The sequence below is a fragment of the Spodoptera frugiperda genome, chromosome 10 (genome assembly GCF_023101765.2).
Source record: "Spodoptera frugiperda isolate SF20-4 chromosome 10, AGI-APGP_CSIRO_Sfru_2.0, whole genome shotgun sequence".
NCBI classification, from domain to species: domain Eukaryota; kingdom Metazoa; phylum Arthropoda; class Insecta; order Lepidoptera; family Noctuidae; genus Spodoptera; species Spodoptera frugiperda.
The window spans coordinates 2,586,957-2,613,587 of NC_064221.1; the positions used below are offsets into that span (position 1 = coordinate 2,586,957).

The 26,631-nt window shown below is 37.0% G+C and overlaps 1 protein-coding gene across 2 annotated transcripts; it reads right to left on the reverse strand.

Moving 5' to 3' along the window:
- Window positions 1-346: 346 nt before the first annotated feature.
- Window positions 347-26,255, reverse strand: LOC118277105 (uncharacterized). 2 transcript variants are annotated; one of them, XM_050696235.1, is made up of 14 exons: window positions 25,712-26,255; window positions 23,618-23,929; window positions 23,118-23,222; window positions 21,993-22,051; window positions 20,879-20,917; window positions 18,953-19,153; window positions 18,443-18,540; window positions 18,004-18,199; window positions 17,456-17,631; window positions 9,255-9,414; window positions 8,333-8,449; window positions 7,706-7,851; window positions 7,161-7,401; window positions 347-6,823 (listed from the first exon to the last, which is right to left on the reverse strand). In XM_050696235.1, exons 1-14 carry the CDS (start codon window positions 25,875-25,877, stop codon window positions 6,152-6,154), a joined length of 2,688 nt encoding a protein of 895 aa, XP_050552192.1. In that variant the 5' UTR covers window positions 25,878-26,255; the 3' UTR covers window positions 347-6,151. The 2 variants fall into 2 exon arrangements, with proteins under 2 accessions (XP_050552192.1, XP_035451677.2); XM_035595784.2 differs by lacking the exon at window positions 20,879-20,917.
- Between the last annotated feature and the right edge of the window lie 376 nt (window positions 26,256-26,631).

The following is a 26,631-nucleotide window of genomic DNA, read 5'->3' on the forward strand; positions in this document are numbered from 1 at the left end:
CAATTTTATCACTGAGTCGTCAAAATCTATATGTACTTAGATTAATGACATCAAAAACAGGTTGTAGTCTCCGATATTTTATATTACTTAAACAAAATCTGGTTAAAATAACTTTCATTTGTGTACAGACTAAATTGAAATCGATTCGAACTGTTTGTCTGTAAATCACGCTGAAATTACAGAACAGGTTTTTATAAAATTTGGTATACAACCAGGGTATGAGCTGGTTTGGGTGATAGGATTTTATACACTCTTTGTTCCACGACAACGCGGGTGATGTCGTTGGCAAGCTAGTACCTTATGAAATATTACATAGTGAAGGGTATAAAAAATAAAACAGCATATATATCGGCAACCATTTATTCACAAGTCGCCCTTGCTTAGTAGCAAAGTTGTCTTTAAACCTATATAAACCTAATTATACAATAGATCCTGCGTCGCGGCCCACAACAACCCAACGGAATACCAACTTGAGGTTACATGCATTCCTCGACAGCAATTGAACCTTGATCCCATCAATTAAGACAGCAAATAGGCAAAAGAATGAAAAAATAAACATGATTTGGTCTGCAATTTTTAAATAATTTATGTACAGCAAAGTCACCTTTTGGTAAAATAAACTGAACTAAAATTATGAATAAATAAAAATAGGTACGGAGAATTCTAGACTTAAAACAAGTATCTAGAACAATCCTACACATAACATCAAGTTGTGATACCCACAACACACGTAATTATCATCATTTACATTTTTTACACAAACTTAAAGTCACCGAGGGCAATCCCGCCAAAATTATAAACTAGTTTACAAGAAGCTTTAAGAGATTATTAACAATAGACTACAGAGTCTAAATTATATTTAAAAAAGCTATGCTTTAACACAAGTCATGGTGTTAATCCTAAGTCAGTATATAAAGGAGCTGAGATAATTAAACAATACATAGCGAGGCTTTTGATGAACAATATTTATTAAGGTATGCAATACCAGTTTTACTTGGTCTAGCTGTGTCTGAACTATCCACACATTCAAGTATCAGTTTATATTGATTTTGCATAGCTTAATCTATAGTATGTAACTATGTACATTTTGTTGAAACATTACGTAGCTATAATGCGATTTTTCTTTAAATTTGATTTAGACTTTCGATCAAGTTGCACCATTCTCGGTTGTAAGCAGGTATATAGTGAATAGAACTAAGTTTTAACTACATAGTTTTTGAAGAAACTTTCACCAATTCAATTGGCTTTAATTAACAATTACAACAATTGTATATAAACTTAGTTTCTCCAATACTTTGTAGATGTACTTGCGAAGATACAGTGCATCCTGGTCCAAACATGCTAAATATATAGAAAGAAGTTCACATTAATTCCCATAATTATATATAAGGTATAAATCGCATAGCGAAAACCTGGTTTTCTGTCTTGTCCCTAAAACAAATAGTTTTATCAAGCCACGCTAACGTTAAATAATTATCTCAGCTTTAGGCTTCGGAGATATAAGTGAACATTTTATTTTACTACGAAAATAATAGAAAAATGAACTAATTTACTCATACAGTAAATTCACAAGAAATACCACATTCATAATGAAGTTATAATCAGTAAAATAAATATTTTATTGTCACAAATACACTCTGAAGCCTCAAACGCAATAAAAATAATTTAAAAAACGCCACTAAACCATAAAAAGAAAAATCTATGACACCTGCGTTTTATAATCTGTTACCAAACGCCACGCCCTCTCTCGTGATTGGCCAATTACACGTTTTAATCAACCAATCAGGTGACAGAGTGACATTTTGACAGATTATAAAGTCAGGTGTCGATAGTTTTTCTGAGATCGTGATTTTGGTTATATGCTCAGGCGTGTTAGTTAAATGTTGAAAGTAATATAATCCCGCAATTAATATAGATATTTTCATAGCCCACGCGGTATTCTTATAACCGAGATGCTTCGGTGTCTCGCTCAAACGAAATACTATGTTCATAATGATAATATTGTATAGTCAACATAATTTTATACATTTTACTTTTGATTGGAAGGAAAATACATAACATCACGCCTTGTTTAATCCTGGAAGGTGTAGGCAGAGGTGCACAGCACATATGCTATGTAATACCGAATACCTTTTTGTCTTTGTCTCTGTATAAAAATAAATTCACGATTACTTAATATAATCTGTCTGTCCAAGACACCGACGCATCGACGTACACGCAAGCTTGTACTTCGCATATACAAGACTAAAAAATAATAATATATTTAAAACATTGCCACATAATTTTACTACTAATTAAATAAAAACCAAAGTTTAATTTGAAACTAGACACATGTGTTTTATGTTCAAATAATATTTTATGTCTAGTCAAAATTTCGGACCAAAATGATAGAAAATTATTACTAATTTGCAGCCAAACTTGAAAAATCTTGATCAGACGTAATTTTTTATTATTTGAAATAAAATCCATGTGTCTAATCCCCAACTAAGCATTCCCTTATCAGTTTGCAAGTAGAAGAAATCGCTACATTATAGAAGCAAGTTCCACTGCTTTCAAACAGTAACCATTGCACATCTAATATAAAGGATCTTGGGTACACATCGGGCTATACAAAACCAGTAAACTAATCATGGTCTCACTTTATATGATCTTAATGAACAATTAACGGTCGGCTTACACTGGCTTTGCATAGCACGATGAGCAATCGTACGTACAAGACATTCTTACATAATTTCTTTAAAAATATCTTAAAAATTCCTTACTTTTTAGCCTTAAAAGTGACTCAGTCTTCATCCTAACATTACTTGCCGAACGATATAATTTAATTTTAGATTTTTGGAATCACTTGGGCATTTCTTTACTTCGGTTTACAGATAAATGTCAAAATTAAACCTGCTGATAGATTTTCAACCTTATTTTGAAGTAATAATGTCGATAGTACAGAGACAGTAGCTATTGTTATATTAAATTGAATGCTTTTAAATGAAACTATTGGTAACTGACGACCAAAATAGCCTCTTACATCTAAAATCTCTGAATCAATCTTGGTTTTTAACATAATTCTATAGAAGCAACCTTAAAAATCGATCTAAATCCAATGATTTTAGAAAGATTATTTAAACCCCGGTCGTCAGTAGTCAATTAATAGCTTCTGTCTCTATACCGAATCTTTGGTACGCGTCCACAGGCTAGCTCGTACGCCTCGCACGCAACGGAATTTAGTTTGTCTTGTATAGAAACTCATACAACTGCATCCACTGATCCGCATCGTACGGACCACATCATCAGCAATGCCTACATGCGATGCGTACTAATGACGTCATACGGAATGCGTACGATGCGGGTCTGTGGACGCTTACCTTTATTCTCCTTATGGATACCAAACACATTGGCTGACTGTACATAACTATTGGCTTGAAAACAGAAACTCTATATAAGATGTGCAATTACAAAACTAAAAGAAAACCTTTCTAAAACAAACCACGCCTCCTATGACCGAAATATAAATCAATTTTAGGCACTGATCACTATACCTTAGAGAATATGTACAAGTCTTAGTAATAAAACATTTTTTAATATAATATAATAATTATATATGTGTTTTTCTTTAATAAAACTATTAACTCCCCATTAGTTTAACCTAGTACTTCATTTACATTGTAGGGCATTTCAAATTGGTGTTTTGAAAGTATTGTTATTATAAAAAATATATCTATTTATGTACCAATACGAATATGAGTTCTATGTAAGCGAATTAAGACACATTATTAGAATACGGTGTTCTGGAACTGTTTTGTAGTTTATTTTGACTTGTTTAGCCCTTTCTGATGTACATATTGACATAATAATTAATCTTTAGCATCAATTTATCAGGTAGACGTCTGTTGACATTTGGGAATAACAAAATTCAATGGTCAATTGTTATAACTAAAATCGGACTAAGATTTCTATCTCTTTTTTACATAACCTGTTAACAAGAGATAGCAATATTTGAATCTATAACAAAATCAAAGGTCTATTACCTATCAAAAAGTAATAAAGAGTAACACTTTAGGCCGAAATGAATACCTGATCCCAATACATCATATTTTTGAATCTATGTTTTTAATATAACTCAATAGAATTAATATCAAAACACTACCTCAACCTAAACATTTCGTATTGAGATTAGTAACCCTAGTACGAATTTGTTTTACGTTGAACGAAAACGAAACGAGAGCGCGTTCGGCGCTGTGATTGGCCGGTGCGAATGAACCAACCAATCAGAGCGCCGAATGCGATCTCGTTTCGATTACTTTAAACGTAAAGCAAACTCGCACTAAGCCCTCAGGTATTTATTTCTAACTTTGCAGACTCAACAACCTATTTATCTGTAGATTGTTCTACTAAAGAAAGATATTTAACATTCATTACATACAAAATGTCAAAATTCTCTCTCTAGTACACATATCAACAGAAATATAGGTTTTTGAGACTAGCCATGAGCCCGGATCTGTCTGGTTAACAAAGCAAGCGTTGTATAATGTATAATATAGTTAAAAATAACTCGTGAATTACCTAACCCGCAGTATATATTATGTACTATATTGTAACAAGTACCGGTTGGTACAATAACGTCATTGTTTTATCTAAATATTTACTAATTATGCAACTTATCTTGGTAAAAGTGAACACAGGGATCCTTTTTTCCTATATGTTACTCCAGACCATAATAAATCCGGAGCTGCGGACTACCTAGCGGGTTTACCGGGGCTCCGGCTCGAAAAGCAGGAGAAGGAACGGGGTGGTTTTTAGTCAGTAAGAGTCTGGCACTCCCTCTCACCTCGCCCAAGGCGGGAGAAGTAATTGGATGATTTCCCCCTCAAAAAAAAAGACCATAATAAATGCTTGATCCAAATTTCATCCCGATCCCTTCAGCCGTTTTGACGTGATTGAGTAACAAATACACACACAAACTTTCGCATTTATAATATTAGTAAGATAAACGAGCAGACGATTCATCCGATGGTAAGATATCGGGCTACCCATGGCATAAAAGTACTTTCCGAGATTATTTAGGCAACACTGAAGGTAAGTAGCGTGAGGAAACCTGGCCTTGCATTTTCTACTTATGATTTTGGTTGCCAATACGACTTGTGATTAAAACTCACATTTACTCAGTGTGAGAACAGTCTTTTACTGAAAATAAGATATTCCGCAAGATCCCAAGTTCGATTACCAAGAGAAGTCACAAAACAAGTTTATAACGATTGTATACTAAATAAATATAATGTATAATATAATAAAATATAATATACTAGTATAATATGGTAGATATCGACCGCTGTGAGCCCCTATATACTAATATTTATGTACATAATATATTCTCTGCTACCTCTAATGTAAAATATCTTTGTAAGGCGATATACGGGATATACTGGTATTGAACGCTAGACTTGGAGTCACTGGGGGATAAAATTTAGTAAGTGGGGGGACAAAACATTAATCCGCGTATATAAATAACATTTAAAACTCGAGAATGGTAATAACTATCTTGAGGAATACTAAATTAATGGAAAATAATCCTTCACGTGAACTGTTTGAGAAAAGCTCTACTATTTTCAAGTTATATTGGGACTCTTATTCATGAGTAGCGTCCACGACTGATTGTTGGGTAAAGTCCGCTAAAGATGGTTAGAGTTTCTAGCGACCCACACCTTGCTTCTATTATTCCCCAGTGAATCCAAAGCCCAGTTTGTAATAATTACATGTCTAATATAATATGAGTCGTCTAGCTTTTTTATTGCTTGCGTTAACCTTACAACAGGTATAGTCCAACTGTATGTTCACTACAAATATCTCTTAGCGTTCAAAGGCTATATTCCAACTACATATAGTACAATATACTATGTTTCTCTATTTTCATATTTTACAAAATAGATTTCCCTATTATATTGACGAACCATTAGTAATCTGTTTAAAATCTAATAACATAACAAGGTTTAGTAAATTGTAGTTGTTTATAAATTCAATTCCAAGCTAAGATATTATTGTTTTTAGCTTATATTCAGTTAACGAGGGCGTGAGTTAGTGTGCATTAACTTGTCGGGCAGTTACAACAATATATAGTCATATATCTAGTGATATAAGTATGTACACGGTAAGTAGTATGTTACTGGAAGTCGGCGAGCGACTGGCGCCAGGTGGCGTGGAAGGGGATGCGCAGCAGCTTGAGCTTGGTGTGGGGCAGCTGCTGCGACAGCAGGCGCTGCAGCGTGGGCAGCGGCAGGATCTCCACCTGCGGGGGGCCGGCCGGGCCCGCGTGCTCCGCCGGCAGCCTGCAGCCCGGCACCGGCTTCAGCACGGGGATGCACTCGCCCACGTCGCGCCGCTTGGGCTCGCCGGCCTGCTCGCACTGGTCGATGAACAGCTCGGTGACGCGCAGCAGCTCGATGGTGACGCCCCACATGAGGTGCGTGAGCGACGCGCTCAGCCGCAGCACGCCCGACAGCACCTGGCGGTTGGTGGTGGCCGACTGCGACACGTACGTGGGGATGATGAGCAGGCGCTGCACGTTGCTGCAGGCGGCCAGCGCGTCGTCGAAGCCGGGCTTCACGTCGATGTTGACGAGCTCGAGGCGCGTGAGCAGCGGGCGCGTGGCCAGCGCGCGCAGGATGGCGGGCGCGGCGCAGTGCGGCGTGCCGCGCTCCAGGCGCACGCGCCGCAGCCGCGCCAGCCGCGCCAGCACGCCCGCGAACGACGCGCCGAACGTGCACTCGCCCAGCTCCAGCGACTCCAGACCCTCCAGGGACCCGATCACGTCGCATGCACACCAGCCCAACTCCTAAAAACATTTCCACGTTCAATATGGTATATTTACAAGTTGTACATCACACACAGTCACATAATGTCACGTCTTTTATATTGGTACATAAAGTAAACGTATACACACACATACGTATCACAACTACAAATTGCAATATCAAAAGATAAAATGACAATAACTTGATTTGCATGAATTTTTAAAAATATGTCGCCTATTTTTGCCATCGTCTGCTATAATTTTATGATTTCTTTAAAGCTTGAAACTCGTAAATGACTGTCAAATTTATCATCACGAATCAAAAACTTCAAAGTTAAAAACATCAAAATCAAAAATGTTGCAAATAAACGACACATACCTTGATGCTAGTGAGCGACAAGTGCTGCAGCTTGGTGAGCGAGGCGAGATGGCGCAGGTCCTGCGTGAGCGAGAGGCCGGCCATGCTCTTGAGGCGCAGCTCGTGCAGTAGAGGCAGGTCTGCCAGCGGCGAGGGGTCGAGCAGCGCGTCCCGGATGGCCAGCGCCGACAGCGCGCGCAGCCCCGGCAGCCCGCGGCACACCGCCTCCACGGCGCGGGCCGGGCAGCGACACATCTCTATCCTGTAACAATAGTAATCATGCTATAATAAACTGAATCTAATTCATTCTAATAAGAAAATTTTATTGTATCACTCTACACTTCATTAACAAATTTACACTGTTAAATATTTTATACGCGTTTCTTTATAATAATCAGAAAACACGCATAGCAATGCACACAGCACAGAAATATAGATACATGATGTATATTTATACAAAAATGCTCTTCATGGTAATCTATTCTACAATATCTATTGTGTAAATCCTAACAAGACACTACATTTTGTGTGCATCATTGATTAATATGTATATTCTTTAATCTTACCTCTCGAGCGTGTCGACTGTGGAGATGTGTTCGGCGAACTGTTCCCAGAAGACGGTGTCGTTCTGCGGCAGTAACATCTTGCGCAGGTCTAGTCTCTTCGTGCCGTGCCGTTTCAGCGCTGCGCATAGCCCTCCCCAGTCACTCACCTATTACAAATGAAGCACGCGATTAATATTAATTACAGTATACAATTTTTTATTTTAGAAATGCTATAGTATGTTTGTTTATTACCTATTTACGAGGTATAGTCTTCGGCACGTAACTTGGCTTTTTTTTTAAATAATAAGAAACTTCCGCCAATCGCACAGGGATTGATTCTCACAAGCATCGTGCGCAGACGCGGCGACGTTGCGCTGACTATTGAACATCCGCGTCCGCGTATTCTTAGTTAACAAAGTAACTTTCTTGAAAAAAATGGTAACAAAATCTTGCCAAGTTATCTGCCAACCTTTTTATAACAACAGGTATGGAGGCAGATATAGGTTAAATTTACATGGACTAAGCCGCTATTTAAAACTAGTTTTTAGTGTTACTCATGTATCTCATCATGACAGTGTACTGTTAAGACTACAGGTTTCCTTTACATAATGTATTGATTGGTGATATCCAATAATGAATGCGACTTACATGTGAATTCTTCATCCTAACGTGCCTCCAGAGCGCGGGCGTGGCCGACAGTTGTCGCCACAGCTTGCACACACGCGCGCAGTGGGCCAGGTCCCGCATGCCTAGGTACTGGAAGATCTGGAATTTGGGAATAGTATATTATTTATTTTATGGTGTTTGTTAAAATGTTTGGTGAAAGGATGGCAGCTATGCCAATGATTATTGCAATTTATAATAAAATAATGAGGTATTTATTCGAAATAAGGATTAAAATAAGAAACTTAAAAGAAAAGGTCTTCAGTTGTCGTACCAATATCAAGCACGAAACATGCCAAAAATACCTATAATAGATTCATGTATTTAGGAGCTATTCTTCCGCATACAGATCTATAACCACGTAAACATTTCCCCAACACGTTTTAATTCTTTTTTGTTAATGTGGGGTTCTCAAAGACATACTATTTGAGTAGCAACGCGACAGCCGCGTCGTATGTCGCAGATTGCTGCTCATTAACATGAGCCTCTAGCATGGCTTGAAACTAGTTAGTCGAGTTCCTCGTCAAACAGTTACGTGAGTATGCCGATAACACAATAATTAATTTAGTATGTCTCACGGAAGTTACAATAAAACATAATTTATGAATTTCCTCATGGTGAAACTTCACTATATTTACAAATATTTCCTACAACATTATTTTGAGATTAAATTTAAAATTAATTGACTGCACGGTTGGTGCGGTGGCTGGGCAACTGGCTGCTGCGCAACGGGTAGCGGGTTCGATTCCCGCACGGAGTAACTCTTTGTGTTATACACAAATTGTCGTTTCGGGTATGGGTGTCATGTGCATGTGAACTTATGTATGTTTGTAAACGCACCCACGACACAGGAGAAAATCCTAAAGTGGGGCAACGTTTAAAAAAAAAAAATTAAAGCTACATATACCTGTACAACTACATTGTAGTTCCTCTCCTGCGCTTTATTATAGAAGGCAGTAAAGTGGTCGGTATCGTCGGCGCGCTGCCGCCCGCGACGTCGCGGCGACATCGTCGCGGTGGGCGGAGACGCAGCGCCGTTTGCCACGCGACCGCGTCTCTTGTCGTCACTGGGGACAAAATATTTATTTCAGTTAACAAGTAGCATATTATTTTAATGAAGTTTAGTAGTTGAAAAAAAGGGAAAGAGTTATAGAGTTGGGTAGTCGGCTTTAATATAGCCATCGAGTGTTATTTTGTAACACTGATTAACCTAACGTGTTGATGTTGTAGTTGATGAAACAAATTGTTATGAGTTTAAAATAGTATATTTTAGCAAATGAACATAGAACAAGTTTTTCTGTTTTTTTTTTCTTTGATATGTTTAATTCATAAGGGGTTTGTAAATGAATTAATGAGTGCCTAATTAAGGGAAGCACTATTACTCTCACTGTAAAGTAAATTATAATTATAAAACAGTTAAGTACATACCTTATCCTCGAACAAAAACGTTCCGGTGTACCGTCAAATCAAAACGTGAAACGCATTCCGACTGTTTTTATTGTTCACTCTTTTTAACTTTTGATACATTCCTTTACATTTAGTATTTAAAATAAATAAATTAGGATAACTACTGCACGTAGTCAGTGTGGTTAAACCACAAATAGGGTAGGGATAAGCAAATTTACATGTTATTCTTATTGAAATAGAGACTAAATTAACTTTTAAAGATACGTTATTTCTTCATATAATACAATAATATACCTTATTTTGTACGGATTAACATCTAAATTTGCTTGGCAATGTTTGGAATCAAAAGATCAAGCGAAAATCTCATTTGAAAACAATCATATTTAATACATAAAAATACAATTAAATTAGAGATTAGCGCTTGAAAAGGGATACAAAATAAACAAAACCTCCCTCTTTTAAGAGGTCGGTTGAAAGCAATAAGATAATTAATTTACTTGAGAAAACTTACAATATTAAAACTTATAATAGATATTGTGGTTCGCCATGTAATTATGGCACCATGACTATTAACATAAATAAAGAAATACATCTTAAACATAGAGATATTATAGATAGAGCAAAGAAAGCATATTTTCAACTGTCCTTTGGTTAAAATGAGAGAAAAGATTGCGATACATTCTCTATGTATTTTATTACGGCTATAAGGAGCAAACGAGAAGGCAGACAGATTACCAGTACACAGCATGATTTTGCTTTAGGTTAAACGAAAACGAAATGGAAGCGAGATCGGAGCTCTGATTGGTTGGAAAGAATGAACCAACCAATCAGAGCGCCGAATGCTCTTGTTTCTATTTCGTAAAACGTAAAGCAAAGCCATACTATGGGTACTGATGGTAAGCGTTTAGCGCTGCCCAAGGATACTCGATTCACAATTCACCAACTGAGTAAAATATAATTGATCCGATAGTTGCACTGCACCCTTAAAGCGAGTTTGCTTTACGTCTTACAAAATGGAAAAGAGAACGCTTTCGGCTCTCTCATTGGCAGGCTCGAATAAACCAATCAATCAGATCGACGAAAGAGCTCTATCTCGTTAAACGTAAAGCAAACTCGTACTAAGGACATTGTTCTTTACTACGCAATCTTATCTTCTAACCATTCGGAAGTTTTATACAGGCAGCCTCTCTTATTCTATGTATTCAACCTCTGTGATCCTAAAACGGTGATGTAGTCACTAAACATAGTTTTTGTTCTAAAAGAAACACACAAGTGGAGTACCTAATGAGATTTAAAGACAATTTGAAGTAAACTAGGTACACGAAAAATAACAGCCGAATAAAGGTAAGCGTTCACAGACCCGCATCGCACGCATCGGACGGATCGTATCAAACGGATTAATTTTTCAGACTGCGTCCACTGTATCGACAGCGATTGGATTGCCGACGCGAGTATCAGCAGTCGGATTGCGGAAAATGTTTGTGAGATACCGAGAATGGTAGGTAGGAAAGCGCAGAAGTTGTTATTGTTTGTTTATCAGCAGAAGAAGAAGAATAAGTAGTCTAGAAAAAGTCGCAGTGCGTCCACTGATCGTCATTTCGTATAACGTCATCGGTACGCATCCCATGTAGGCATTGCCGATGTTCGCTGTTGTATGAGTTTCTATACAAGACAAACTAAAGTCCGTTGCGAGCCGTGCGGGTCTGTGGACGTTTACCTTAAAACTAATCATAATCCAAAAAAAATGGGATTCCATTACTAACTCGATTCCGTTACTGACTAAGTCATAAATCAATATTTGGAATACATTCTCCAGTACATTTATGTTTACAAACTAATATGTGAATAAATTAAACCTAACTTATATTTAGCCGACTTTGTCTTACTCATTGAATTGAAATTTCAAACAATTAAATAACTAGAACATAGATATTCTTAAAAAAAGTTGGTCTACATTGAAAATGTTTAGTTTAGTGAATGCATAGGTATATCATATCTTACACCTGAAATATTTTTTTAAATGGTCAAGTTTATTGTATCCCAAGAATTTTATAATAAAGTATAAAATAAAAGTTTCAGTTTATAACTTATTTTTCTTTTATATTGCATTATTATTGCACACAAGAATTGTTATTTCAGGTATAAGACATCTATGATAAAGTGAATCTATCATAATTGTTTCACTTTCTTCATAAAAAACGTAAACAGTAAAGTTACTTTAAGTATGTGTACGCTGTATATGGTCTGAATTATGGTCCTAAAAATATTTTCTTTCCTTTGTAGTATGTTAACAAAATTTCTGACTTGTACAATGGTGGTCACATGCGCCTGACCACCACTAAGGGAATTTTGCATACACGTGATAAGACACTCTTTAGCCCCGCCTCATGACCCATGAATTGACAAATGAAGCGGGTGGTGGGCGGTGCCGCCGGTTACAGCTGGACAACATCAAACACACCACTGATTAAGTAATTACACGTCACTGAGCAACGACGTTATCGCTTTTATATTTGATGAGACATTTTTTTTTCTTTTAAAACGTTGCCACACAGTAGGATTTTCTCCTGTGTCGTGGGTGCGTTTACAAACATACAATTTCACATACACATGACACCCAGACCCGAAGAAACAATTTGTGGATCACACAAAGAATCGAGAATCGAACCCGCTACACGTTGTGCGGCAGTCGATTGCCCAGGCACCGCACCAACCGTGCAGTCAAACACAAGAGTAAGCTATTACACGTCACTAAGCTACGACATTATCGCTTTTCTATTTGATGAGACATTTATGGAGTATGGCTTAATGTTTTTACTGGGTTCAAGAAATAAAATTTTAAAATGATCAGGCGTATCTGTCCTCCACTGTACCTATAATTTAGCACCTGTTATCACTAAAGTTCCGTATAACATGTGTTCTTGTGATAGCCTGTAGAACCTATTGTAAAGCTATATATTTAATGTTCACAGTCTTATTATTACATAAACTTCTACCTACTTATCATACCGTACACTAAAGTAGTTGTACCGAGTTTTAGAAAGGCCGATTTCTTGATTCTAGTAACATGACGATTTAATTTTAACCACATACACTTTCATATGAAGCGATTATCACTCTGATTTAGTCGGCCCATGCGTTCCGAAGCATGGCAAGACAAATTTGATATTTAGACTGAGGGCTTAGTACTTTGGTTTACATTTAACGAGATCGAATCGAGAGCGCGTTCGGCGCTCTAATTGGTTAGTTCTTTCGTGTCGGATTATCAGAACACCGAACGCGCTCTCGTTTCGTTTTCGTTCAACGTAAAGCAAACTCATACTAAGGGTACTGATCTTTGTTAGAAAATGTTACTTGTTCATATTCTACAACATAAAATATCATCTAGCCTTTCTAAAACTAAGTACTATTAGAATACTAAAACACAGATCATGTTAAAACATTGAAGTGTTTCCATTTTAAACCTAAATTGTGATTCGAAACGTATTGTAATCCTATTTTCTATTATACAATATTACATGCGAATGTGTGGACTAAGTCTTAGGCACTGCGGCACAATCAGCGTTTTATATAACTATTTCATATCTTTAATTTATAAATGCATACAATATTTCAGTTTATGGCCTGAACTATAGGCTAGTTTATTAAATATATTTCCTAGCAATAAATTATGTGAAACTTATCCATGAAAATATTAAAAAGATAGTTCAAAAGTGAAGTTAGTTGATATACATACTATATTTTTAATGCTTCCGGCATGCATGGTTAGAAAATCTACTTCATATTCGCTATGCAGTGAATCCAGTACAAATAGGGAATTAGAAATGTCTTAAATTCCATACCCAAAAGAAACATTAAAATGTTAATATTCCTAGCTAAAAATATGCAATTTTAGTGTCAAATGCCAGCCTAGACTTCAAAAGTGCATATTCTAATACCTAACTATAAATCCCTTGTAATATTTCTGCAGTTACTGGTTTTATGCTCATATAAACTAGTTGTAATGATATCGTTTAATAATATAGCTTCCGTTATAATCTACCTGTATGCTAAGTTCCATTTTAATCTAATCAGAAGTTTTTGCTTGAAAATGGCGCAAACATACATACATACATCATCGCGAACTTTCACATTTATAAAATTAGTAAGACAAGATAATGTCTTGTCATTTTCTTGTTCTGCCTGCAATATTTTATAACAGTGCAAATAAACTGTTCTCTCTTTCTTTCTGCATTGAGTGGTAATTAATGCCTAAACCTTCTGTCTGTGCCTTTTGCTCAGCAGTCGGCACTTATAGGTTTGATGTTAAGATAGTGTAATATAAATAGTAAGAAGGTATCATTTAGCTGCGGGTTGCACCATGCTGCGCGGGACGACGACGAACCGCCGGCCGTTGAGGACTGCCAGGCTCTGCGGCAGGGCTGCGTGGGGCGCCAGCGCCCTGCTCGCCAGCGGCGGGGGCGTCGGCGCGGGGGGCGGGGCCACTGGAGCTGGCGCGGGGGGCGCAGCCCCGGGGCCTGGGGCTGCCGCCGCCTGCACCGGCCCGGGGCCCGCGCCTGCCACCGCCCATACTCGCTCTCCGTCTGGAGTACCACCTGCCACCTAGGATAAGGACAAGTTTCATTATTTTAACTGAATTTATGAACTTCTATTACAACTAGTTCTCTGCACGCGGTTTTGCGCAAGTGGTGTACGTATTTAAAAATCTCTCTATTAAATAATCTGCAAAATCCGTTTACGTAACGGATTTCAAAGACCCAAGTACTTAAGTAGTATACAAGTATTCATTTTACACTAATAGTTATGATGAAAATAAAAATTATCAATAAAACCAACCTTCATCCTGAGCAACACCCGTTTATCCCTGGGCACTTTAGCGGGCACGGGTATGGGCACAGGCACGGGCACACGTCGGGGCACCGGCGCGAGTACAGGCACCGGCACGGGGACTGGCACCGGCACGGGTATCGGCAGACTGGATGTTGTTATACCCGACTTGTGGGTCAGCGGGGGCGGGTCCGGCCGCGGCGGGGGTGATGTTGACTTGCGACAGTTCTGCGGAAGAAAAATGTTGATAAATAACCCTCCTTCTGGCGCAGTCGGGTAAATATTTGTATCTCTGATAAATAATGAGGCATGGTGACAGAACTAGTTATACTTTAATATTTCATTTCATTAAAGACAAGTAAAAAACACTTACAACATGTTTGTGAAAAGAATATGACACCTAAGAATTCTCTTGTAATGATACAATAGTTTCTAATTGGTGAGACGATAACATAACATTAAATGAATACGATAGACTCTATATCAAACCTAACTATAGCTAAAAAGTTAAATAGTATAATAGACTGCCTCGTTGGTCGAGTGGTCGCAAGTGCGACTGCCGAACAAGGGGTCTCGGGTTCGATTCCCGGGTCGGGCAAAGTATTACTGGGCTTTTTTCGGATTTTCGAAAAAATTCTCAGTGGTAGCACGGAGTCTGGAATTGTGTCCAGGATATGGCAATAGGCTCACCCCTATTACATGGGACTTCACAAAATGGTGAAAAGTGGGTGTACATTGTATAGCGGCATTACGTGCCGTAATGTGCACCTCTGCCTACCCCTTCGGGGATAAAAGGCGTGACGTTGTGTGTGTGTGTGTAAAAGACAGACAGACAGACAGACACGTCAAACTTATAACACCTCTTTTTGCGTCGGGGTTTAAAATAGTAATTATTTAATTAAGGTAAAGAACATATTTACCTTGCAGAGGAAGGGATCCGGCGGCGCGGCGTGCGTGTAGCCGACACAGGCGGGGTGGTAGAGGCACAGACAGGCGGCGCAGGCCAGCGACGGCACGGCGCCGCGCCCGCACGACATGCTGCACGGCTGCACCACGCGCCCCGCCACCTGCGCCCACCAGTTAGTAGGGGCGAGGGACTATGCTGGCATAGCAACTCACTAACAACCAAACTCAAAGTAGACTTTGTTTTAATTAATCTTTAAAACTGGTGCTTTTGATACGTCAAAATTGACTTCATTAAATGTTAAGCCAGAACATTGCTTTTATTTCTTTATTTAATTTAATTTTAATTTAATTTTAGTAGTAAATGATGTTTTAAATTGTTTTAATTTTTACATATCTATTTATCATTGTCATGTGGAGACATCACTTGTATGTGGAATGTAAGCCTTCTCCAATGATTTTTAGATATAGTTTTATCTTTAATATTATTACTTTAGTGAGTTGCCAAGCCAGTGAGTCTTACTTATAAAAGAAAAACATTTCTAACTACATTTTTACTAACTACTCTTTAAAGCTTTGCCAGCATTGTCGATTGCATGCATTTTAAGTGGATCAAAAGAGTCTGTATAATCCAAAGCCCTTTAATTGGACTATCTATAATTTATGTAACAAATGTCTTAAAAAAAGAAAAAGAAAACTCAAAATTACTGTGCAATACACTGGGACTAATAACAAACTATGACATAAAAACAAAATTGAAGTTAAATGATGTTTTTCTTTAATTATAAACTCAATTTCTACTTTTGATAGTAATCAATCTACTAAAGGTCGTGTTATATGGAAGGATACAATACTCACGGTGGCGGGCGGGTCGGTGGGCGAGGGCGGCGGCCGGGGCTGCGGCGGCGGCGCGGGCTGCGGCCTGGCCACGACCGCACTACACTCGCTGAGGCTCAGTACCGCGGGGGCAACCAGCCACAACACGGTACCGTTATATAATCCACGCTCAACACCGTACTACTACTCTAATTATCTCTACTTCAATCGAAAGCTATTGCAAAATAAACCTCTAATACGAGTAAGGTACATTTTGCATTGATCAAACTTGCAATTTTGTATGTAGAATCATTCCTATTCACTAATGGCCAGTCTCAATAACCTATTTGTCGATATATTTGGCCACTAAAGATAGAATTTTGATACATTGAAGTTTGGAATTTAGTTAATATCAAAAGTCTAAGTCTAGCATCCAAATCTACCAAAGTATAGGTTATTGAAACTAGCCATTAGTAACATAGGACTCAAAAATTTAAAGTTACAACAAGACAGCATGGATTATATAACATTTATAAACACATATAACGTAGAAAAATTGAAAACTGATTACAGAATCAGTGATCAAGATGTTTTGTTACAAAAATAACATAAAGACGTGTACATAACATAAATAATAACGTATAACTATCCTAATTTATTTGTAAAGGAATGTATCAAACGTTTTTTTTTTGTCTTTTACCCGTATCGGAACGACGTTATGTTGAAACCGCGCTTACGTACTAGTTTTGGTTAAGAAATGTTAGATGGTAATGTAAACAAAAGTAATTAACAAGTTGAAAAGTTATTAGAACTACAATGCCTTGTATAATGAAAGATGTATTATTTATTTTTCGTAAATCGTTAAAGTTAAAACATATATTTGCATGGAGATGGCAAGGTTTATTATTGAACAGAAATTATTATGAGAGTACATATAAATAAGACATCACAGTATTAATTTACAAAACGAAATATATAGTAATAAAAAAATAAGTATCTAGTTCATATCTTCCTATGATTCAACATAAATTGAGCCTTTTTCAAATTAAGTCTGCGACTTTTTCCTATGGACAACTTTCTCAAATGTCATATATCAATTAATTTTGTTTACATCACCAAAATAAATGTTTAAACAAATAATAGTACATCAAATACCTCGGTTTCTTCCAGGCAGCAGAGTTGTTGTTGTCAGTGTTGCTCGGCGTTGTTGCTGGTTGTTGCGCCGGTTGGGGTTTTTGCTCGGCTGGTTGCGGTTTTTTCTGTTGCTTTGCTGGTGGGGTTGGTGCCGCAGGAGCTGCGTTGTTGCTGAGGCGGGAGCCCATTGATTTTACCTGGGGAGTTGAAATCAGGTTTATTAAGTTTTCTGTACCTTTTTCAGTAATTAAATAGTAAATAACCTTTATTGAATTACCTTTAAATAGGTTTTGTAAGTATGCAAAAATCGTATAGCATGATAAGACAAATGTTTAATAATGTACTGAACAAATGTTTAATCTAGTCTGAAATGTAGATCCACGAGAGACATCATTTATTTTCTATTATTATGATGATGAAGCGAAAGAAGTGTGTAAGAACCGTGGCTATTGGCGTTCCATTGTCTCTGCCTACCCGCATGGGAGACAGGCGTGAGGTTATGTATGTAGGTCTCATATAATAGCAGAAAAGAGGTTAATGTACTCATTTATTAAAGGATAATAATTCACCTTTAGCTTAGCCGGAGGTGATTTAGCGGCAGCGGTAGCAGTGGTAGTGGTGGTGGCGGTGGTGGCGGCGGGGGCGACAGGTTCAGGGCTCGCTCCCTTGGGGGGCTTCGGTTTGGGGGTCCTCTTGCCCTCCACCTGTGCTGGGGGCACCGTGGCCGCTATCGGGGAGTCCACTCGACGAATCAGTTTGGCGTCTCTGCAAAGGATATATGTCTTTAATTAATGTGAGTTTGTTGACCTAGGCGCAACAAAATCCGGAGCTGCGGACTACCTAGAGGATTTACCGGGGCTCCGGCTCGAAAAGCAGGAGTAGGAACGGGTTAGTTTTTAGTCAGTAAGAGTCTGACATTCCCTCTCACCTCGCCCAAGGCGGGAGAAGTCATTGGATGATTTTCCACATAATACACATAGAATATAAAACATTCAATAAATAATTTACCTGATAATTTCCTTCTCGGGATCATCAACGCCCAGTGGTTCTTTGAAGAAGGAGAAGTTCTCCACAGTCAGGCCAGTACCAGCTAAGTGTTCTGCTACCTGTCAAGTTTAAATACATATTTTGTTGTAAATTTGTATTATTGAAGACTTTTATAGTGTTACATCTTACTAATATTATAAGTAAAGCGAAAATTCATGAGTATGTGTGTGTTTGTAACTCAATCACGTCAAATGGCTGAACGAATTCCCAATCTTCCCAAACCCAGATTCTCCAACAACCATAAATTCCTGACCCCTAAAAAGCCGACTTCACATTCGTAACGCCTCTGGTGTTTCAAGTGTCCATGGGCGGCAGCGATTGCTTACCATTAGGTGATCCGCTTGCTCGTTTACCGGCTTATTTCATAAAAAATAAAGGAATTTAAACTAGCCACTTGTAACGTGGCACTCATAGCAAAACTACATACAGACTTTTCAATAAAAAATATTATTACAACATATTATATTATACCTCTCTAGTAGACCGCAGCTTCTTGCCATAAGGCGTATAGTAATAGATGTCGGCATTCCGCCTCGAGTGCGCATCCAGCGCGGCCCTGTACACGAGTTCGCGTTTCCAGCCGCGCTCCAGCGGCACTCGCAGTAGGGGTGACGACATCTCTATGGTCGACCGGCGACCGCCGCGGTGCGCAGGCGATGACGCCGCGCTAACCTGGGTTGGGGGAAAATGGTAGGGAATGTTAGAAGTTGAGAATTTTACATTGTTCTCACATAGTTGAAGCAATCGAAACAATGTAACCAAGAATTGTATTGTGAATCTGATTGTATAAAAGAGTAACCTATGGAGTTTATTGCTCGTTCTTCTCCATAGGAATCTACACTTTGGAACGAGCAAATAGCTTCACTAGAGGACTGACCGACAGACAGACGTTATTATTGCTTTGACGTTCAAAAGTGCCTTCCTGGTCTATTTGAAATAAATTATTTTGACTTTGATTTTTTTTTTAAACTTGCTCCACATTATGAGTTCTCCTGTGTCGTGGGTGCGTTTACAAACATACAAGTTCACATATACATGGGTTCACAGACCAAAAACAACAACTTGTGGATCACAAAAAGAGTTGCGGGAATCGAACCCGCTACACATTACTTGGCAGCCGGTTGCCCAGCCACCACGCCATCCGTGCAGTCAAATTGATGAATGGGGGTGAATAATATTGCCTGTTGTTAGACATTAAGAAAAATAAAGTAGTAAAATTAATATGGGCAAATCTCCATAACTGTAAAGCTAATTCTGACTACATATAACATTTTGAGCCTAAATACACTGATTATAAGTGCCATATTATTGGCACTTCGTTACGGTACATCTGCAAAAGTGGTAGTGTTTCATCATCACATCAGCCATTGCTGAACATAGACCTCCGCCAATGTCTTATAGTGTTAGTTAAATATAGATATTCATTAGGTAACATCCGTTAACATATTACTTAACATAAAGTAACATGCAACCATGACACCCATCAATTCTATAACACCTCATGCATTATAATTAACTACTGAATTCTGTTTTCATGTAACCATAGCAGTTTTACACATAGAGCTAATACTAAATCTACAACATTGTATGTATCACGCTAAACTTATACTGAAACATAAAATCGTTCCATCACCTCACACCTGGAAAATTAGGCTCGTTGCTATATTGACTTAAAATCACGGTTTACTCACTTAAATTAATAGAGAAAAGCTCTACTAGTTTCGAGAAAAGCTCTACTAGTTTCGAGTCACAAAGGGATTCTTCATCATGAGCAGTGTGCGCAGACGCGGCGACGTCGCGTCGTACTAGTAGAGCTTTTCTCCATTAATTTACGTGAGTAAACCGTGATTTTTAGTTAATTTAGTATCTCTCACGATAGTTATTATAAAAATATACATATTTCATTTGCTATATGAAAATAGATATTTCAAATACTCTAGAGGCTGCCCTAATGTTACTAATAGCCGAAAAATTTCGTTATTTTTTTTTGTGAAAGTCTTCCAAAACGACCCCTTAGCTGCTAAACTATTTTTTATTATTCAGTTCTTCCGTGTTCATGGCGCTTGCCATGAACAATGCCAAAATATCGGACACACATAGAAATTAATAAAATGGTAAATATCCCGTTTCAAGTTCTAATGATAAACTGAATTTTGACATTGATCCGAATCAGAACTGCGATTGACAAAAAAAAAAACAATGCCGATCTCAACCTAGTTGAGATAAAGCAGTACAAATAAACTAGCATTCATATGCAATAGCTTATGAGGTATGAAAATCATTTCGAAGCGTTGTGCATACATACTTTATCTATAGTTATATTATTTATTAGAAAAGTAATTATTTATACTCCACGTCCCATCTACGTTCATGCAAATAAGAAATGTCGGTCCTAACCTTTCTTCGTCTGATTTGAACCTCAATTTTGAATGCTGGCTAGATAAAAAAGAATACGTTTTAAAGTGTTAGTAAACCATAAAATGCCTACATGATTTGCTCGATGTTTGTCGACCGCTTAGCTTGTAAAAAAGAAGCTAAATTGATTAGTTATAATAGTTGGAAAAATTTTTGGTTTGAAGAATTGGTTTTTATCCATGAAAAGTGAATGATAGCAATAGCTCCTAATGAAAATCTAATGTATGAATGAATTGGCTTGCCTTATACAATTTGTTTAGCATGAAAGGCATGATATTTATTTGCCTGAAATGTTAAGCTAAACCATAGTCAAGTGTTAGTAAACTAAACGCTATGGAACTAAAAACAAAATCCGTTATTAACTAAATTTTAGTAATGAATCACTTAGCGGATTTTAATCGACAGTGGCGCCGTCTAGTGAGCTAATCAACCAACAAAATCGAGCAAAGATGTAGGCACCTCTAAAGTGTTTGTCCTCTAAATGAACAGACCCTCTTTAAAAAGTTATTTTGAATCAGTGATTGGTCAGTAATTGTTAGTAAATTATTTAATGCACATGCAGACATTATTTTTTTTAATTCATAATAGTCCTTTGTAAATGCCACCATTTACAGATAGTCCCATTAACATCTGATTTGTCTACTAGAGACAAAAATTTCATGTATTTTGTTAGATATGGCAAAATTTTATCTTTAGTAGCCAAACAAATTCACCAACTGTGACTCCTACATTTTCACCAACTTCTAATCGTAGTGGTTGGTGAAAGCGATCATGTGTTTCATATTTGACCAAACTATAAGTGACATTGTAGTAACAGTACTAGTAACGGGTTAGTTTAGGTGCACCCTTACTTAAGTGAGTCTTAGTTAAGGGATTATCCCTTAACTTAGGAGTGGTCAGGTAAATTGACCATGACCATGAATTGTAATTTCTTCTCTAAACTGACATATAGATCATGAATTATACAGTACCAAAATCATTATGTAATATGTTTTGTATCATATAACATGTCCTAGGTATAAAAGAGGGTCATATTCAATAAGAGGACTTTGTGAGTGTTAGTAAAAGCCTTGTAATGAGAAGTGTGAGTACTCACATCAGTGGTCCCTCCGTCGTCAGATCTTGAAGATAAGGCTGATGATGGTCTGGATCCATCTGTAATAAGAAACATTCAATTAGTGTTGTGTGTACACAATTTTTTTTTAATTGGTTAACAAGTTAAAAGCATTTTTAATGTAATTGAATTCATTCTAATGATAATGTACAATGTAGTAATATTAGATAACATTATCAAGAATTTTGAGGTTTCCATATTTTTAACATAAATTCCGAACCCTTGGTGTTTCGGGTGTCCATAGCAATAGCTTCAACCCATCAGGTGATCCTTATCCCCGTTTCCAAGCTTAACCTTGTTTTTTGTTTTAGTTTTACTTTTATGTAACTTTTTTTTTCATATTGTGTAGTATTTTTTTCCTGTTTTTATAAAAGAATAATTATGAATGTTTATATTACTTTTATATTTGTTTTAATTTTATGTTTTTGGTGCATCATGGCCGGTGCAAAATCAAATTTTTTGCTTCTTTCTTATACCATAAGAAAAATGAATTTATTAACTTCTTTGTAGATAGTAAAAGTGTAAGACCAGTTAGTCTGGTAATTACTTTGACTAGGTTTTAAGATTTAAGTGATTAATTGTACAACTTTATAATCGTGTTTTGAAACCGCTGTAAAGCAATTAGTTGAGATTGTCTAGCTGTCTACATTAGGAGTTGCAACATTGCTTACACAGCATGGAATTACTTTCAAGGCGTTTCATTATAAAGGCCATTTCAAACTATTGCCATTAATAACTTCTTTTCGCCAGATATGAACCTTTTTTTGAGGGAAGAAAATCATCCAATGACTTCTCCACCTTGGGCGCCACCAACGAGAGTGAGTGTCAGAATCTTACTGACTAAAAAACTAAAAACCACCCTGTACTTCCTACTTTTCGACCCAGAGCCCTGGAAACCAGCTAGGCAAAAACAAACCTAACCTAAATCTAGGTACAATACGACTGTACGTTACATCAAATCGTAAGATGTGGCATGCATAAGGGAACCTTCCTCTGTCCTCTAAAATATCAATCATAAACTGGGAGATGCACAAAGTTGCATTAAATATTAGATCAATTTTCATTATTTTAATCATTTTGTGTAAAGGATGACAAATAATCACATACCAGTATCCTTGCGTGGTCGCTTGGAGGCTTTACCAGGGGCAGCCATCACAGTCCTTAAGGGCACCAGGTCCTTGCTCGCTTCAGTCACCTCCGCTTCCAGCCGTTCTGAATATTAAACATTGTCCAATGTAGTACAAGTTAGATATTATGTATTGCTAACAAGTTGTTCTTAATTATCCAGATAAAAAAACAAAAGTAGTTTTTTATCAATTGAAACACAATGATATTTAAGACATACCTAATAGAAAATCACAAATATGCACATCAACATTGCTTGTATACATATTGTCACAAAAGTAAATATGTACTAAACTGGCAAGATCAATTTTATTTTTATTCTAGTCTGTCTGTCTGATTGCAGACATATCATGAAGTAAATAAAGTTCGACGGTTCTGTATCCACTTGCCTTCACCATTACATGCCATAATGAGCACCTCTGCCTGCCTCTTCAAGGATTAAAATCTAAATTACAGATTCTATAAGATGTGCTAGAACTCACCCAAAACCCGACTGTAGTCCTCAGTCTTGATTTCAATTTTGATATCGTCAAAGCCTTTGAAGTCTTCATCACCATTGTCACTGAAAGCTGACGAGGCTCTCCGTTTGATCCCTCTCTTGATATCTTCCTCAATATTATGCTCGAAGGTCTCAAATTCATCTTTCACATCCTCCAGTTCCTCCTTCTTGAGATCCACGTCAGTGTGGAGAGTCTCCAGCGGTATATCTATCTCCTCGGTCAAAGGTTCGGTTTTGACTGCTGGTTTCTCTTCTTCAATCTCTGGTTCTGGTTCCTTCTCAGGTTCCGGGGCATCTGTAAGGAATTGAGTGGGTAAGTTTATTTGTGTCGTAGTGTAGGTAATACTTAGTAAATATAGACTTTAAGCATTTAGCAGTAAGAAAATGTTGAATATTCTCTTCCTTTCTATCATAAGTAAACAGTAGGCCAGTGATGTTTTACCAATTTCAAGAGATTATAATATAATTCAATAATTCCATGTCACAAAAACAACATGATTTGACTATTCATTGAGTAAAAATGAGGTGGTAACAATAGCAGATAGATAAGGAAACATTATTATTAGGAACACATGATTAGTGTATTGCAGTTATCCTTCCGATTGCATAGGAAGGAAAAGTCTATAAATATTACAGTCAATTTTAATATATATTATCATCATATGCCACATAAAGGGGTAGCTATGTTTCCAAAAGACTATGCACTATAGCTATGCATCCAATAAATATAATGAACTAGCTACTGTCAGCGGCTTTCCCTGCATTCTTATGGGATAAAGAGTACCCTGTCTTTGTACCAAATTTCATCAAATTCCATTCACTAGTTGCATTGTGATGAACAAAGAAACAAGATATGTAATGGATCCACATATAAGTTATCTCTCATCTATTATTAGTTTTGAAATATAATACTGTATGTGAAGGATATTTATTATTCAACTTTTGCCTATTTTGTTGAAAAGTAACCAAAAATACTAAACTTCCTACTAATGAGTGCATGTGGAAACCAAAATGAGCTATTTTTAAAATTCTGACACTAAAAGCGCAGACTATGAGTTACATTTCATGGAATTAAATCAATGTCTATATTTTATAAACAAAATATTGTATAAAAATAAGCTTGGCATGAATGGTTCTTAGTTAAAAAAAGAAAATTACAACATTCCCTTATTATTAGAACAAAAATAAAGGCAGCATGACTTATGGAAACAAATAAAAAATAGAAACTCGAAATACTATAAAATAAAAATTGGGACAAAAAATAATCGGAAACAAACATAAGACAAGGTTTTTAAAATTTCAACATTTATTTACTATTAAGTAAGTAATTTATTTGTTCAAATGTAAGTAATGCAACACTAAGCCTAATGTATACTAATGGGATAATTAGAGATGTACCATTAATTGTCATTAGGAATGAGCAAGAGAAGTCGTAATACTAAAAGAAAAGTAGAAAATATAAAAATATGTTTAAACAACATGAAAATAAACAACCTGAAATGTTAGAATCATGACCACTAGCATGCTTGAAATCATTATTAGCCTGTTGAGAAAGCAAAAATGTTGCAACCACATACAGAAGATACGGAATCCATTCAGAGACAATAGTATAAGTTAATAAAATGATATAGATACAGTAAAGATTAGCATTATTAATATCCATGTAATTTAAACACACTCTAACGGTCACAATGTCCCATAGTATGCAAGTAATGCGATGATGTCACCAACTTGTGGCCACCGATTCAAAGCCGATCATAGGATTTGGTTTTACAGTGAAATGAGTTCGCTTCTGCATTACAAAACACATACAGTGTCCACATCTGTTAATTACTATCTAATTGACACTGAGATATGCTGTCTGTTATTGTGAACTGATAACTAATGAGCTAAACACAAGCAAACTAACTTTATAAAACTAAAATAAGCAATGAAAGTGAACATATTTGACCTCAATATGCAACACAATGGTTGCAACTGCAGCTTAGAACGAATAAAACTACTAAACTACTGGCCAAATGACGAATAAATATGTCGTGATGTTGGCACTTAGGTTATGTGAAAGTTTTTATTTTACCTTCTTCCATCGCTGGGGGCTCCTCCACAACAGGAGCAACAGGCTCGCTCGGCTCTCCTGTCGCTACCTCCTCTGGCTCCACCACAGGTGCCGCTGGTTGCTCATCGTTGCTAACTTTAGCTTCATCCCCAGTTGTGTTATCAGACACCGCCATTTCCTCAGACATTGTCAAATAAAACAATTTTTATCACGAGTCCACTGTCAAAATATAAATGGCCACATAACCGTGCTGTTACGACACTCCGCCAGCGCTCGGGACGAATAATCTCGGTTTGTGCGCGTCACAACGTAGATTTCCCGCTATAATGGTCGCGAAAAAAACTTTAGCCTTATTGGCATACACATAACGTTCATACGCCACAGTTTGGTGTGAATTTGATTCAATTTCAGAAAACGTACTCAATGCACTAATGTTTGCATAAAATAACAACTAATTAGACGGAATTTTGATAAAAATTACGTCCTAAATCTAAATTTTCTAAAGATTTAGAAAATGTCGATCATAAACAATATCCGCTCGAACGACGCCACAGTGGTTGTCTATGGTAAATGCTTATTGGTCTTGTCGTTTCGTTCATTCGTTCGTCTATTTTTTATATACTCTATGATAGTCAGGTTTAGTAATAAAATAATCAATGACTAATTAAATTAAATTAATTTATTCACATTTAACACAACGTTGAATAGTTGAAAAAATCTATTGGTTGCAAAAATATAAATAATTAGTGATCGTTTTTAGTTTGATAGTCATATGTGTGGAACAACACTAGACTCCCTACTTCCGTTATGGATAATTTGGCGCTTTTTTTAAAGACACGTAAACGTAAATGTGTATAATGTGTCTCTTTTTCTTTTTATAGTTATTTTTGTGGAAAAATAGCAATTTGTATTGTAAATGTAAAAGTAAAACGTTCGTTCCT